Here is a 13,524-nt window from a genome sequence, read left to right as displayed (position 1 = left end):
GCCTTACATTGTATTGTACATGTTGTGTTCATACATTTTTTTGTGACTAATAATATATGCAGGATGTGGGTTGTTGACCTCATGTCTTTATGTGGACTGAGATGCAATCAAATTAAGATTAAAAAATGTGGTATTAAAGCATTGAACTGAAAGACTGCATTTCTATAATGTAGGCCCTGATTATGTAATTCATGATGCATATTAACCATTATATTGCAAGCCTTTCTAAATGTTATTTTAAAGTAGGCATGGTGTTACTCTTGTGTCCTTCCACACAAAGGACTGAAAAGGCTTTTACAGCAGTAGGCCTATGATTTATTTATTGATATCAATCAAAATATGGTAATAGCCTATGTGTCTGTTTTTCACAGTCCTACTGCGTTCAAATAGAGTACATTTCGAGGGAACCGTGACCCAGCGACACTTGGATGTTCTGATTTGACTGAAGGTGGAACTTGACCTGAAAAGTTTGGGAACCACTGCTCTTAACTAACATGCTCTCAGGACAGTGATGAGTAAGACCGTAAGTAAACACTGGGACAAGGCTGAGTTGACTCAACTATAGTTGCCTTGTGGCTGTTATATTCTCTTCTCTAATAAAAGGTGATTGCCATAGAGGAGTGGCCATGTGGTGGCATGTCTCAAAGCTTCCTTTGCGTATTTATGTAAGAATGTAGCTCATCTGGTAGAAGAAACAGTAAACCGGTAAGGCCAGCAGAAAAGTGAAAGATGCTAAAGGACGTGTTTACGTGTTTTTGAGGGGCTAATTAGCTTTTCAAGACCTCCGAGGAAGGATCACTTCTGAGATTATCAGCACTTTATTTTTTATTCTTGAACCAACTCTCTTCAAGAAATATGGCTGTTTGGGTTATCTTACCAATTGTCCTGTGTGCCATCTCATTCATCGGGTGTTGGACAGTGTGAGTTCACAAGATTTTTTTGCCATTTCTCTAAATTTAAATGACATATTGCAAATGTATGGTCAATTAAAACTCAGATATAGTTTTTTTTGTTACAGTTTTTTATTACTGATAAATTTTTTTATTTCTTATAGCTCTTCACTGTTGCTGAGAATACTAAGATAGATAGACAGAAAGACAGATAGATACTTTAAACTCAGTAATCGAAGTCAGGATCAGAAAAACTCAAAGACAAGTCAAGGCCGGTCTTTTCTGCTCTCTGGAAGTGGAGTCTGATCTAAGACAAATTATTACATGCATTGTTAAACACTCGTCAATTTCTGAGGAGAGAACACTACAGAAAGAACACTGAACAGAATTACTAAAGCACAGTATTTTGGGTCTAATTTTGGTAGTATTTTTCTTTTCTTTTGCTTTTTTATGGTCTTTGTGAGAAAAAAATATACAACAGAGCCCTGCATCTTGAAAAAAAATATGATTTGCAAATAAAAAAGGGCTATAATTTAATTTTGCCGAGTTGAAAATATCAATAAAACATTACGCACTATCAAAATAACAAAAGCAATCTATTTAATTTAATTACAAAACTTTCAGTTACAAAAAGAAGTATTCAAAATGTATCATTTAACTTACAATCTGCAAGGAGTGGCAATAATTAAGCATAACATAATGTCAGATTCTCCAGAATCATTTATACACTACATATGAAAATAGGCTGTGAATGGAACAAATAGTTAGTAAGCTGGCTCAAAGGAAGACAGGAATCATGTCTTTGTGGTGATTTAGGGTTAATACAAGCTTTCTTCACCTTGCAAATGGTTGTCAAAAGTAAAAATGTTCTGAATCACACTTCATATTTTGTGAGCTAGAGCATAACAGGCATTTGGAATTAGAACAAAATTAGTAAGAAACAAGTATTAAATTTCATTCAGCAAATATCATGCCGAACAGTGTAATGAATGCCAACGTAAACAAATCAAATTGACTCAAAATGACTTGTGTTGTAAAGAGTTCTCTTGTCTTTACAGATACGGACTTGCATTAAGTTTCAACCATGTCTGCTCACTTAATAACTGGTAAAGTGATGAGTTCAGTATTATTTAATGATATCATTCTGTTATGCATTTTTCATTATAATTTTTTTTTTAATGAAACAGGGAATACAGAAATTCATGTCACCCAAATGAAACCGGGCATTGCTGCACCCTGGATAATGTTCCCACCATAAGGTCTGTAAAACACATTAACCTCTAAAACACCTATTAGGTGTTCATAACCCAAAAGAATGACAGGCATTTTCTGCTTATTTTGCAGCACAAGTGGAACAAACTTGCCAGAAAACTCTCTTTTCACAGCAACAATCAATGCTGGTTCATTTTTGTGTGGGTTTTCAGATTATGTTTCACATCTGCCTTGACAAATGCATTCAATTCAATTCCCTTTTTATCACTCATGGTAGTGAATTGTATAGTTTAAACAGAGAAAATCTGTGTAATACATCTTCTCTTTGTCCGCACAGTTCTGATTTTTTGCGTTTTCCATCATGCACACATCCTGGACAGGAACAGTGTTCATTCTCTTCTCAGTAAGATTGCAATGGTTTTAGGCTGTGTGGTGTCTGTGAGTGCTTTCATGGCAGGGAACTGCAATGTAAGTACAGAAGAATACCCTTCAGTAATTTTACTTCTTGCTTGTATACGTGCTGATAAATCACTACAAAAATTCTTAAAGGAATAGTTCAGCCAAAAATGAAAATTTGCTGAAACTTTACTCGCCCCAGGCCATTCAAGATGTAGATAAGTTTGTTTCTTCATAAGAACAGATTTGGAGAAATTTAGGATAACAAAACTTGTTCACCAATGGATCCGCTGCAGTGAATGGGTGCCGTCAGAATGAGAGTCCAAACAGCTGATAAAAACATCACAATAATCCACAAGTAATCCAAACGACTCCAGTCCATCAATTAACACTTCACTTCACAGAATGTTAATTGACTGGACTTTTATCAGCTGTTTGGACTCTCGTTCTGACGGCACCCATTCACTGCAGAGGATCCAATGCTGAACAAGAGGTGCTAAATTTCTTGAAATCTGTTCTGATGAAGAAACAAACTGATCTATATCTTAAGTGGCCTAAAGGTGAGTAATTTTATAGCAAATTTTCATATTTGGGTGAACCATTCATTTAATAAAGAGCTTCTTAGGTGACATGGCCTTAACAAAAGAGTCTAACACTTTCTTTACTTTCAGTGGTCTCACTCTGAAAAAATAAACAAAAATAAATGTCCTTAACCATGTATATAAGATAACAGGTTGTATGACAACATTCATGTGAAGTCAATCATAGGTGGAGTCACAAAACAAACGCTTTGCATGGTTGGTAGACAGTTTCTTGTAGCCAGACTCTGTAAATATGACAAACATGCATGATCTTATGAACATTTCACTTTAATATCAACTTTAACCTGTTTTTTTACAATATATTTAATGACATTTTTACTATACAACCACATCACAAACTTGTAATTCTGTAATAATTACGTATCGTTGTTTAAAACAGAATTAACTGAAAGATTCTCTTTACTTTCTGTATTTTCTGACATTAACATCAACATTCTTGGAAACTTCCCACAACACAAAAGGTTCTTTACAGTTTGTTCCATTTTAATTATTCTTTGAGAAGCCAATGGTCCTTAAATGGCATCAATGTGAAACACCTTTTCTCAGAGTGTGTAGTGAAATGAGCAAATAGATATAAATAGATATTGTTTCCTGTGTTTTCTTGCAGCCAGCAGAGCTGGTGTTGCTCCATTACCTGGGTGCTGCTGTGAGCTTTGTGTTTGTGTGTCTGTACATGACCATCCTGACCTCCCTCACTAGTAAATGTATGCTGACTGGATGTGAACAGGTTCTCTACCCTCTACGCATCATCTCCTCATTTATCCAGATTACTGCCACCATCCTCTGTATCCTTTTATGCTCAAAATATTGCATATTTTTATTAATTATGGTTCAGTATGTCTAGATCCTAAGGTCAGCAAGAATTTTGAAAAGTTGTAGTTACAGGTGTCTTTTTAGATATACACGGGCCCTAACAATTTTATAGAAATAAAGCAGAGACTCGTTTAGGAAAATATTATGTAAAAATAGGTTTAAAAGGCTAAAAAAAAAATGATGTGGGATTGATGTTTTAATAAGAAGTCTTAAAAATACAGTAAAAACTATTAGTTAAAAATCATTACAATTTAAAATAAGTCTTCTGGTTTAATATATGTTATACATGAATATAATTTAATTTATTCCTGTGATGCTTCATTATTTCAGTGTCACATTATCCTTCAGAAATCAGTTTAATATGCTGATTTGCTGCTCAAAGAAAAATCGTATTCAGGTTTCTGTTGAAAAAAACTTTTTGGGGAGACTGTAGATTGTTTAAAGCTCGTCATGTGTAAAAATGTCATTTATATGACTCATATCACTCAGTTCTGTCATTTACATTACTCACCCTCATGTCTATCCAAACTTGTATGCATTTCTTTCTTCAGTGAAACACAAAATGAGATATTTTTGAGAACACTGATAAGCAGTTTCAGCTCCCATTGATTTTCATTGTATTTCTTGACCCTACCTGTTATTGTTACCAACATTCTTCAAAATATCTTCTTTTGTGTTCCACACAAGAAAGTCAGTCAGGCAGGTGTGGAACTACACGAGGGCGAGTCATTGAAGAACTATCCCTTATAGCTAGTTAATTCACATTTGTTTTTCCTCCATAACTCTTCTTTCTTCAGATGGCATCTTCTTCATCCAGGAGGATTACCTCTTCAAGCACATCTCTGCTATCTTTGAATGGTTTCTGTGTGTCAATCTGGAGCTCTATGAACTCAGCTACACTGTGGAATTCTACTTTTTCTCCTCATCAATGCTTTCAGTGCTTTTAGCCAAGAAAGAAGAAGATAAACCTCTCATTTTGTCCTAATGTAAAAAATCCTTCAGAACTCGATAGTTTTTTTCCATAATGGACCTTATAAACCATTTTAAATATAACCTGATTCAAGCAGCAGGTCTACTCAGGGGGCTTTTGAAGACTTGTAAAGGGTTTGCACATACTTTTGAAGTTGTAAAATAATGTACATACTCAGAGCAGGATACTGATTTTTTTCTCAGAGTGGAGCAACAGGCACTATAGGAAAATACCTTACAAATGCAATATTTGACCTCATATCTAGATTTCCTGTGAGCAACAGTAACTTGGTCGGTGCGTGATGTTTAAATGATTGTTCAGCGTTTACCTCGCACTTTTAATCTAATCACTCAATCCCTTGATAATGTGGAAATAAACTGCTTGCAGGAAATATGTAATTGTCGGAAATGAAAGTGTCACAAGGTCTTTTATTTTTTTATTTATTTTATTTAACCTTTATTTAAACAGGAAAAGTCCCATTGAGACACAGTCTCTTTTACAAGGGAGTCCTGTATAAATCTATGCAGGTCTATGCAGAAGATAATAACCCATTCACAGTCACAGGTTTATCTCAAATTAAATTATTTTCCATTATCCCTTATTGTGTCTGAACTTCATGACTCTAGATATAGGGTGAATGACTACGGATAAGTGGTCCAATTTACCTGAAACAACCTTCTAATTGTTAGAAAGGGTCAAATTTACTCAAGTTTAACTCCTGATATTTGTCACTAACAGAGAATTTCAATGCAAAAACTATTTGCTATGTCAAAGCAAACAACAAAGGGCTCTTTTTTGCCTCTGTATGGTAGTTTGTTGATGTTTTATAGTTGTACAGGTAGAAGTCAAGTCTACGTAATTAGTGGCATTACTATGACAGACTTTACAGCATTAGTTTGCATGTATCAACATGCATGAATCAATTTGACCGCTGAAATTCAGTCTCTTTTCTTTCTTTCTTTTAAATGCTACTTAAAATAATCTAGACATGTACCTCCTGTTGCCAAATGCCTAATAGAAAAGTTCCCTGGAATGTGAATGGTTTCACAACGTAATGGCCAGCAGGATGTTACCACACACACACACACTGGCATAAAAGTCAAGAGTGCTGTACAATAATTCAAAAGCAGCACATGCACTTGAAACACCTGTTCTGTGTAATTCTGACACACCCATTGTGTTTAACTAAGAAAATTATTCTTGCATGCAGTAATTCACTTGAGCAGGTGAAGCTGCAACTATAATTTTTTTGACACTTTTAGGTTTAATGGGGTAATCATCTAGTTTTCTTATTGCCATTTTTCTTATTAAACAATGTCACATCTATGTATTGGCCATGAAGACTCAAAACTGTTTTCACAAATAGTCTACTGTGTGCTAACTATACAATCTCAAATACTGCGTGATTTAGAAACTTCCAGAACAGGGAGGGGAAATACAAGACAGCTTGGTCAAACTTTTGAACTTTCAAAGTCAGAGTGGAGGAGTGACTTTGTTTGGAAAGGTTATGTACTTCTACTGTTATAAGACAAAGACACTGATGCAGCGGAGGACTTTGGACCTGTGCTAATGAATAGAGTTGAATGGAGTTCTGCAGAAATGAATCCTAAAACCTGGAAACCAGTTAGCACTTAAGGTTATGTTGCCCCAAAATCTAAAGTGTGTGGCAAACACAAGCTCAAGATATTTACACTTTTTATTCTGCCCAGCAATACCCAACTTGTGATTTTTAAGCGTCTTGAAGGCAGTTGCTAAGAAGTAGATAAATGGGACAAAAGGGGTTTTTAGGGACATTAAACATCTTCACACCAAAAAGGAAAACTCATCTACTCACTAGTTCGCTTTTACAGTTTTGTTGTGTTTATAATCGTGCTCTTGCTAGACTGGAAGAGTTGTCTAAAGCTTAGTGATGGTGACATTGATGCGTTGCAACCCATGATGTAGTATCTTTATGGCATAACTTTAGCCGTTTACGCCTGGCAACTGTATTTAGGCTGTGTTTAATTTAAAGCTGTGCTCATTTGTGAAGATTATCTTGATAATGGAAATGTTTTATTGGTCTCAGAGCTTATTTTCTGCACAAACAAAAAGCCAGTGGAAAACCGGGGTAATGCAACACTCCTAAAAATAAAGGTGCTAAAAAGGTTCTTCTCAGCGATGCCATAGAAGAACCATTTTTGGTTCCACACAGAACCATTCAGTCAAAGGTTCTTAAAAGAACCATCCCTTGCTTATCATTTGTGAAACAGAAAGAACTCTTATTAGTTGATCTTATGTGGTGCCGCTTCTAATACCCGTTCAAAAGGACACCGAGAAATTCGTTGCTGCTGATGACAACACATTAAGTTTCAGGTAGGTTTGAACTCAAGAGAATAAAGAAACTGGAAAAAAAAATCAAATGTTAATGCAAAGCACATAACCTTTACTTTGAAAGAAGGTAATATACATCCTGGAATTACAGATAATAAAGATACATTATGAGCAAAATAAATTCACAATGAATATCCTCTCTTCTTTCACTGATCCAAAGATTGGGGCAAACTAGAAAATGTCTACAGTATCAATGAGGAGGAAAAGTGGTAGCAAACCTAAAAAGCATGTATGTCCAGGCATTCACTGAATACACGGTAAAAAAAATAAAAAATAATTGAAACAAAAGAACGAAAAAAAAAAAAAAAAAAAAAACAGCAAACAGTAGTCCACATGGCTAAGAACCTCAAAAAATAACCGAAAGAAAACAGGAGTTTGATTTTCATGGTGTTCTTCTCACTACATAGTTCAACTGCAATGCATATATCATAAATAGATGAAGGGGAGAAACAACTGTTAGATAGGTCTACAAGCAAGATGCCACAATTCCAGCATAGCTGAAACAATAAATGACCACTCCTCCAAATTCCGAACTTGGAGCGCGAGCGAAAGTAATCCTTTACAAACCTTTAAGATAGTCAGTCTGCAGGCGCCTCTGCAATCACTTCTCATGCCAAACACCTCCAACCAAAGCATGTTAAAACAGTTTGGGCCCTTAAAACGTCCGTGTGGATTTAGTTGTGGGTTTATTTGTTCATCTGATGGTGAGAAACACTTCATGGCGTGACATGTGAGAGAAAGAAAGGTTAAAGCAAAGAACGGTATGTCTCTTATCTAAGCCTTAGAACCTCTTCAGCTAGGTAAGTCTCGATTAGTCCTTTAAATGACTAAAATTATATCAGTAACATCTAGCTCAACTCGTATAGCTTTAGCTGATGCGGTCCTCTCTCAGGTCTAAACAAGCAGACGTCCCCTGATCCACACGGTAACGGTGCTGATCATTTCAGGCTGGAGAGCACTACATTTACATATTTGACTTTTTTTCTTTTCTTAAAAAGGAAGGACACTACAGTAGTTGACAACTCAAAAGTATTAATGTGATGCGAATTTGAAATTTTATAAACCTACAACGAGTTGAAATTAGTTTTCTTCAAACTGAATACATGTTCTTTGTTGTAGAGCCACTTTTGCTAGAAGTGTCGTCATGTGACTGGTATCCGATGAGGGTTTTGATTGGGAGACTCAAACGCTCTTTGTATTGTTGCCTAAAGGGGAAGAACAACAGATTTCACGGTCACAATGAAGGCTGCGGAACAGAAACAGCTGGATATCAGCATATTTACATCAAACAAACATTTCAGGTTGGAATTAACAACTTTGTGGTCGGTACCATTTTTCTAAAGAAATTAATACTCAGAAAGGACGTATAAAACTGATTAAACGTGACAGAAAGTTAGAATATAAATCTTTTATAACATTGTCTTTACTATTACATCAAAGAATTACAAAACTTTAATAAGAAATGTTTCTTGAGGAGCAAATCCGCATATTAGAATCATTTCTGAAAGATCATGTGACACTGAAGACTGGCGTAATGATGCTGAAAATTCAGCTTTGCGTCGCAGTAATAAATTACATTTTTAAATATATGAAACTAGAAAACAGTTATTTCAAATTGTAATAATATTTTAGAATATTACTGTTTTTACCGTATTTTTTATTAAAATAATTTAGCCTTGGTGAGCATGTTCTTTCAAAAGTGGAAACATTTAAATTCCTTAATGTGTTGTGTCATTGTGTGGACTGTACAAAGTAAGCAACATACCCTATCGTCATGATAGCGTCCCTGTTTTGGCAGTTGCCCGTCCAGATGGCTATTTTATCCCCCTTTGGCCTGACATTGACCACAGCACCACACACATCTTCACTGGCCTCATCAAAGGACTCTCCGATTAAACACAACAGCTGCAAACAACACAAACAGTCAGTATGAAGTTGACCAAACACCGGGCTGTCCACTAATCCATGTGAAAACATGAGCAAAAAAAAAAAAAGCAAAAATCTTACTGTCTCCATCCAGTAGCGATCAAGGTCATTGTGTCGTTGCTGTTTGCTGAGGGTCATTAACCACCTTCCACCAAGTTTATTCCTGTCATCCTCCCACATGGGTTTAATACCATCCTGAGACATACAAATAATCTGGATATCAGCATTTTGTCATTTGTGACCCTGGACCACAAAACCAGTCTTAAGTGTCAAGTTTTCAAACATTTTGGACATATTAGGATAGGTCAATATTTGGCCGAGATATAACTATTTGAAAATATGGAATCTGAGGGTGCAAAAACGTACTGAGAAAATCCAAATCTCTTAGCAATGCATATTACTAACCAAAAATTAAGTTTTGATATATTTACGGTAAGAAATTTTCAAATTATCTTCATGGAACATGATCTTTACTTAATATCCTAATGATTTTTGGCATAAAAGAAAAATTTATAATTTTGACCCATACGATGTATTTTTGGCTATTGCTACAAATATACCCGTTGACTTAAAACTGGTTTTGTGGTCCAGGGTCACATTTTTGCTCATTTCTACCATTCATCTCTTTATCAGCTTACAGATAAGTAAATCAGCAGTCACATGGTCAGAGTGATGCTCACAGAAATTCAGAACGCACCTGTTTTGCAACAAAATGTTTTGTTAATAATCAACCAATGATTTCAGTTTGGCCATATATACACACTTCCTGATCTTACCTTAAATAAACAGTAGTCACAGCCAAATCCAAGCTTACTGGGCTGCTGTATGTGATTGTATAATCTGAGTCGTCAAAGGAAATGGTGTCAAGTCAAATCCATCATAATTTGCCATTCAAACTTTCAAGCTTTGTTATAAAATAAAAAAAGGGATGATAATGTGACTTCAATATATGACAAGGGGAAAACACTTACGCCCAGAAATCTTCAACTGTGTCAAACTTGGAGATGAGACGCAGATTTTCTGTCCAACTTTTGCTCTTGTCATTTTTGAAATACCAGAGTGCCCATCTGCAAGGACACAAATAAGCACAGTGAGCACAGGTCTCTCTGGGTCACTCATATAATATTCATGCAGAAGCTCTCAAAGAGATGACTCATACTGTCCTGTTAACCAATGGAAAACCATGGCTGCTCTACAAAAATTTGAAATATTACAGGTTACAGTATTATTATAGTATACACTGATCATGTGATTCTCTGAACAGATGGTAAGCTGCTGAAATAATGCTGAAACTCAAGAAGTACTTTAGTCAATCATTAGAGAACGTGATCATTAGTTTTCACACAAACTCATGGAGTTGTCACTAAAGCTAATACCAAGTCATTCTCAAATTCATGCTTGTTTTTCAATTCAACTTTTCAATCTAATTTTTCTAGTGATAACTACTGATAAAACAATTTGTAATAGAAAAAAAGGATAAAAAAATGCTAACAATGATTTTTTATTTAGCAAAGACATGTTAAATTTATCAAGTGACAGTAAAGACATTTATAATGTTACAAAAGATTCCCATTTCAATAAATGCTGTTCTTTTGAGCTTTCCATTCACTAAAGAATCCTGAAAATAGTCTCAGTATCCAAAAAAAAAAAAAAAAAAAAAAAAAATGGGTTATCTGTACTGTAGCCTTGACCTGTGGTGAACTTTGAACTTTTAGTTATCTATCTACAAACTAGAAGGGGAAAAAAAATTTAATGAAGCAGAATGAAAATTTAAAAATGACTGCCATTCAAGCTGAAATGTGAATGCTACTCTATCTTTCAGTAGACTGAGAGACAGCTTTCATGATGAATGAAGGTCCTCACAGATCTAAATATCACAGGAATAAGCCACGGGCAGTGAAAAGGCAGAAAGGGCTGGAATGAGACAGCTCAACATGTGAGCTCAGCACTTCCTGCAGTATTGCTGGCAGACTGCCACCGCATCGCTCATTTGACTTTTGAGCTCAGAATGACACTAAACACCTAAAATATAACTCTCTACGCACCATGCCACGCAAGACTAGAAATATGTCCCAAATAAAACATTTCAGCCAAATCAATCTGCTTTACACTTACAGTGACTTGCAAGTGTAAGTACAGATAGACCTGATGGAAATATACACTACTGTTTAAAAGTAGATTTTTCTCTTATTCTGATCAAGGATGCATTTATTTAATCAAAATACAATATAAATAATAATACTGTGAATTATTATTAATATTTAAAATTAACTTATCTTTTAAATTTTCAGCAGCCATTCCTTCAGTGTCACATGATCCTTCAGAAATCATTCTAAGAAGCTAATTTGGTGCTCGTGAAACATTTCTTATTAATAATGCTGAAAACAGTCATGCTGCTTAAAATGTGTGTGTAAACTGATCCTTTTTATTTTCAGGATTTTTTGATTAACAAAGTTCAAAAGAACTGCATTTTTTTAAAAACAGAAAATATGTTTTTCACATCATTTTTATAAATGTTATGCACCCTGGCTGAATAAACACTAATTTCTTTCCAATCAACCTATACATAGTACTAAATCTTACTGACCCCATAAATAGTTTTAGATTGTCAGCATAGGCCAAAATGTGCACTCGTTTTAGTGATTTTTAAATATTGCCTAGAAAATTGTCAACTACTAATTCTAGCTTTCAATTGAGTTTTTCATTTTTTATGCTCCTCATATTCACCATCATTTAATAAACATTGCATCATGCGTACTGGCCACAATGCTGCTCTCTAGAGATATTGGTAAAAATCTCCCCATGGCCCCAGGACCGCATAGACCCCTAATGCACTAGGACTGAATTAAGTTATCTGTGCTCAGTACAGCATGTGTTACAGAGGTGTTGCATTGGGAACTTCAAATAAAAGTACACAAAGAAGAGAAATAAATTCACCTGTTTTGCAAAGGATGTTTGATGTACTGTTCAGGACTCGTCGTCACAGCAGCAGCCGTAGGACTCTCAGCACGGCCTTCTTCATTTTCAGTTCCTCGCTACATGAATGCAAAACAAAGAACAATTTAATTTCCAGTAACTTCAGCAAGTTTTGCTTCGCAAAAAGCGACAGAGAAGAGAAACTTCCACAACTGTTTTACAATTCCTAGATAACCCCAGACTTCTCCATGACGGTGGGAAACCTGAGTATAGAAAGTTCAGGGTCGTTCCACACAAATACCCCAACAATCACCTCAATGCAAAAGTCGTGATCCTCCCAGACACCTTAAACTGACCTACAGCACATTCTGTGCACCTGTCAGCCTGGCTTCACTGCTAAAGGTGCTCAAGGATAATCTGAAATCTCTGGATAAGTAGCAAAGATATTAAATGGAAAAGGCCTGGACATCTGATCAGACTGACTGGACCTTCAGGCCTGTTACCAAGATTACAGCATGCTCTTCATTCAGTGTAGCTCCGATCACACACTATAGAGTTAGTAAATCTAATTCGGAGTCATACACCCTCTACTGTCGGCTACGATATAACTTAAGCGCCTCTAAACACATGCTCACTTGTTTCAGCGATCAATGTCTTTGGTGCTATTTGCGGAGTCAAACTACACGGTAATGCAGTCGTGCACACTGAAACATCACATTTGATTGAAATAATGAATTATGAAGCGTATTAAACAGCCAGGACTGAGCGCGCTAGCCGATCCCTGTTAGCCATGAACACACGTGTCCAGATGTCTGGAGATCTGATCTCATCACGTCGAGCCGAGAGCAAACCCGTCACCATCCACCCCGAGAGCGTTAGGGTATCATCCCGCCGAGCCGAAACGACCCGTTAACGGGTGTGAGGACTGATGAATTACCGTTGACCGGACCCTCCCTGTCTCTAAAGTCACCAGCAGCAGCAGTGCCGCCTCGAAACCCCACTGAACGCACGAAGGACACCTCCAGCTTTTAACAGTGCTGCTCACTGTATAAACATGTCCCGCAGACAACACAACAAACCGCGCTTTACCATTTCTGGTCGCTGGGAAGCCCGAAATGAAAGAAGCCCGCTCGCTCTTACCGGCTCCGAAGTCGCCATCTTGCCTGTGAAAATTCTTCTGACCGTTGAACACTGCTGCGTCACGCACGCGCTCAGAATCGACGGAAGCTGGCTGGGCTCATGCGCGCTGTATGCGGGAGACAAAAACGCTATTTTGAAACATACATATAAAATCAAGAGAAGCTTAACATCTTATTGTGTAAATGTAAGGAAACTAGTGTAATGATGGTTAATGCAACAATAATAATAATAATAAAATTGTATTTATTTATTACTAATCAAATTCGACTAAATACAAAAAATAAGGTTC

The 13,524-nt window shown here is 36.2% G+C and overlaps 2 protein-coding genes across 3 annotated transcripts; one reads left to right on the top strand and one right to left on the bottom strand.

Annotated features, from left to right (window-relative positions):
* Positions 1–609: 609 nt before the first annotated feature.
* On the top strand, positions 610–6,208 carry LOC306882690 (transmembrane protein 150A-like). The gene is made up of 7 exons (XM_079437519.1): positions 610–920; positions 1,949–1,996; positions 2,078–2,149; positions 2,235–2,302; positions 2,440–2,570; positions 3,708–3,885; positions 4,711–6,208. Exons 1-7 carry the CDS (start codon positions 856–858, stop codon positions 4,896–4,898), a joined length of 750 nt encoding a protein of 249 aa, XP_079293645.1. The 5' UTR covers positions 610–855; the 3' UTR covers positions 4,899–6,208.
* Positions 6,209–7,284: 1,076 nt separating this feature from the next.
* LOC306882688 (eukaryotic translation initiation factor 4E-like) lies at positions 7,285–13,311 on the bottom strand. Of its 2 annotated transcripts, XM_079437515.1 has the most exons (7): positions 13,236–13,311; positions 12,117–12,214; positions 10,151–10,246; positions 9,956–10,019; positions 9,261–9,374; positions 9,019–9,158; positions 7,285–8,458 (listed from the first exon to the last, which is right to left on the bottom strand). In XM_079437515.1, the coding sequence occupies exons 1-7, from the start codon at positions 13,251–13,253 to the stop codon at positions 8,344–8,346; spliced, it is 645 nt and encodes a 214-aa protein (XP_079293641.1). In that variant the 5' UTR covers positions 13,254–13,311; the 3' UTR covers positions 7,285–8,343. The 2 variants fall into 2 exon arrangements, with proteins under 2 accessions (XP_079293641.1, XP_079293640.1); XM_079437514.1 differs by having other exon boundaries at positions 9,019–9,374; positions 13,236–13,272.
* Positions 13,312–13,524: the final 213 nt, after the last annotated feature.

Source organism: Barbus barbus, assembly GCF_936440315.1.
Source record: "Barbus barbus genome assembly, chromosome: 16".
NCBI classification, from domain to species: Eukaryota; Metazoa; Chordata; class Actinopteri; order Cypriniformes; family Cyprinidae; genus Barbus; species Barbus barbus.
The sequence above is the reverse complement of the archived record's forward strand: the minus strand, read 5'-3'. Positions and strand labels throughout refer to the sequence as shown.